This window comes from Petaurus breviceps, unplaced genomic scaffold (genome assembly GCF_028583685.1).
Source record: "Petaurus breviceps papuanus isolate PSGF00001 unplaced genomic scaffold, PetGlider_PUasm1.0 208, whole genome shotgun sequence".
NCBI lineage: Eukaryota > Metazoa > Chordata > Mammalia > Diprotodontia > Petauridae > Petaurus > Petaurus breviceps.
The window spans coordinates 28,182,774-28,186,159 of NW_027185852.1; the positions used below are offsets into that span (position 1 = coordinate 28,182,774).

Genomic DNA, 3,386 nt, shown 5'->3' on the forward strand with positions numbered 1-3,386 from the left:
TCCAAACCCAGGGCTTTCTCGACACCACCAAGTCCAGTAGCTGAGAGCCAGACAGGTTTTGGGGGCCTTCCCTGGCCATTCTGTATTCTCATAGATAGGCTTGGGAAGCGCCTGGAAGCCGTGAACTTGAGAGATTCCTCCTCCTCTCCACCTTTTAACTTGGGGACAGTTAGCATTCGTTTCCCAGGGACATATATACTTTTACCTCCCCGCCCTCTAGGGACTGGGGGTGACCGGGAGAGGAAAGAAGAGGGCTGAATGACTCAGAGCACGGGGAATTCACCTCCGAGTCCTGATCAAGAGCCTGTCCTAGACTTTCGTTATCAGTCCCCATTATTAGGCCCGTCCCGCTTGGTTCGAATCCCCCAGTTCGTATCTTCAGGCCTAGTTCCTCCTCTGCCTGCAACCCTCGCCACCCCCGTCCTGTAGCCAGGGAAGGCGGGGCTTGTGGTTCTGTGCCGCTGGGGCAACCCGGAGGGTCCTTGTCAAGGAGCCTCCACTCCTACCCACCACCTCGAGGTCGGTTTGACACACAAGACCGGTCCTCGTCATTGTTTGCGTCTTTCGGAATCACGCTTCGAACGCACTGTTTCGGGCAGTGACGGGCTCAGTCCGAACCCTGGGCCTTGGTCCTCTAGTGGGTCTGGGCCCAGTGGGGGAGGGGGGAGGTAATATCAGTTGGAGAATGAGAACAGAGGAGGGCTCTCGGACCCTGTCACAAAACGCACTCTGGTGTCTGAAGCTCCCTTACAATTATTCTTGAATGATGAGAAGGCAGAACTGTAGCGACGATAAGAAAGCGAATGCCCCTGTCAGCTGAAAAGGACCCGTGTAGACAAACTATACATTAAATAGAACTACTCCTCTCTCTTGCTCTCAATCGCCTTAGTTTTCTCTCCTGGTGTGTGTTGGAGTCTTGTATTAATGGGAATCATCTCTTCCCACTCCCCTTTGCCCGCATGGACGCGGCCGCTATTATGTTAGTACCTGGAATCCTGAGAAGCCCTAATCCTTAGCAGCACCTCACTTTGCCCCTACTGGGGCTGGGTTTTCGGATGAGACAGAGAGTAAAATCGAAGGGTGGGGAAGAGGTATGGGCGGGAGGAAAAGGGGACTGAGTTGAGGGATTAAGGAGGGAAGAATTCTTCTTTCTCTCCTAGTTGTGCCCTCCACAGTTCACCCGAGGTCCCCGAGGCCCCAGGAAAAGGTGGAGAGCTGGAACAGGAGGAGGAGAGGGAGAAAGAGGGGAAAGGGGAATTAGGGAATTGGGGGAGGGGAGAAAGAAGAGGGGAGCAGGGAGGGGACGAGAGGATCGAGGAGGAGGGGAGTGGGGCAAGGGGAGCGGACGGAGAGGAAGGCAGGCAAAGGAGACCGTGCACCCCCTTTTCTGCGCCACTCCATCTACCCTTTCCCCTCCAGAACCCCAGGCCGGACATTGCGCCCCTGGGGAGAAATATTCTTTTCCGTTTTTTCTCCCTCTCTCGTTCTTCTCCCTTCACTCCCATTAAATAAATAATAAATAAAATCCTCTTTCTTCTGATCGTCTCTTCCCCCCTCCTCATGTGTGTCTCCCCCTCCCCGTCTCTGTCCCCCGCCCCCGCCCCCTCCCCGGGTCCCCACGCTTCCTGTCCCCGCCTGCGGGCGCTGCGTGTCCGTCCGTGTGACTGTCCGTCCGTCTGTCCATCCGCGTGTGTCTGCTTGTCTGTCTGTGTCCCTGCAGGATGATGGAGCGGCAGCCAGCTGAGCTGCCCCCCAGTGACCCCCCGCGGGATGCAGCCCCGGGGACTAGCAGCGGCGGCGGCGGAGGGGGGGGGCGGCTCTGAGCCTGAGCCCGAGTCCGAGTCCCGCATGGAGCCGCCGAGGGCCCCCCCACACCTCCTCCTCCTCAACGGCGTTGCCAAGGAGACCGGCCGTCCGGCCCCCGACCCCCCCGTCATCGAGTTGGCCCCCCGCCGCGGCCCGGGGGGCGGCGCCCGGGACTTAAAGGGCCGCGACGCAGAGGCGCGCCAGAGGGTGCCCACCACGGAGCTGTGTAGGCCACCCGCCCCGGCCACGGCCACGGCGCCTGCCCCAGTAGAGCCCCCCAGCGACGGCCGCATGGTGCAGCTGAGCCCCACCGCGCTCCCGGGACAGGCGGCTGCTGCCGCTGCGGGCAGGGCCATGCTCTACGGCCTCGGGCAGCCGCTCGCCTCGCTCAGCAGGTTCGTGTTGGTGGCTCCGGGAAAGGGGAGGAGGACTGGGGGACCAGCATGTGGAGATTGGGACCTGGGTAGAGGGATGTAGACTGCGATGTGGGAAAAGGAACCGAGATGTGGAGACGGGGAAACGTATGGGGGAATGGGGACTAGGATGTGGGGATGGAGGACCAGAACAGATGTGAGGATAGGGATCCGGCTGCTGCAGAATGGGTTTGTGTTCGAGAGGGGGTGGAGGATGGAGGTGGTAGATGGAGATAACCAGCCCAGCGGAGCTCTGCGGGGGAATTGACCCTGTGTTAGTTATTCGAAGGTGTGTTGCTGCGCTCTTTGGCAACGTGTGCCTCCTACGTGTGGGAAATCAGGTTCCTGACTGTTTTAGGAACGTGTGCATCGCAATTTTTTGTGCTTGTGTGTTCAGATCTGTGTATTATATCTGTGTGAAGTGTGTGTGTGTGTGTGTGTGTGTGTGTGTGTGTGTGCTGAAAGGCAAGCAAAGGGGGTTGGTTTGTTTTCCTGTCCTTGTCCTGGCTTCGGTCCACTCTGAGTTCGTGTCTGACCTTTATCAGACCCTACCCTCGGACACTCTTCTCCGTCTCTCTTTCCCTCCCTCTTCTTCTCTTTCTCTATGTCGGCCTCCCTTTCTCCTCCTCCTCCTTTTTTCTCTGTATCTTTTTCTCTGTCTCTGTCTAAATCTATCCGTCTTTGTTTCTGTCCGTGTTTCTGTGTCTGAATCTTTCTCCTTGATCCTCCAACTGATCCGTGCTAATTAGGGCTCTCTCTGTTTGCCTTTGCCCTCTGTGTGTGTCCGTTTCATAATGCCCATCTCTCTGTCCGAGTCTCATTTCCTATACCTGAACGCCATTCTAAAAGGTCTCCCTCGCCCTTCCTGGTCGGTCCATCTGACTGGTGGAAGAGCGTCAGATAGAAAATGTTGGGGATAGAGGGAGACGTGTGTGTGTGTGTGTGTGTGTGTGTGTGTGTGTGTGTGTGTGTGTGTGTGCTGTCCACCTCCTTCTCTTCCTCTTCTACCCTGCCAAGATGTGGAGCCAGAGTTCTCTGACAGAACCCTGCGGTGCCATGATCTCCCTCCCGCGTCAGTCCGGGTCTTGTTTCCTTTTAAGCCTCTAGTTAATACACGACCCCCACCTCCCGGCCAGGCCCACCCCTCCAGTGTGTGTGTGGGCTCTT

General features: G+C 57.6%; 1 protein-coding gene across 1 annotated transcript in view; it reads left to right on the forward strand.

Moving 5' to 3' along the window:
- The first annotated feature begins 1,721 nt into the window (after positions 1–1,721).
- LOC138165367 (T-cell acute lymphocytic leukemia protein 1-like) overlaps positions 1,722–3,386 on the forward strand; it is a 16,757-nt gene continuing 15,092 nt past the window's right edge. Inside the window, 2 exon segments of the mRNA XM_069093628.1 lie at positions 1,722–1,805; positions 1,807–2,201. Coding sequence (XP_068949729.1) covers positions 1,722–1,805; positions 1,807–2,201 — 479 coding nt within the window.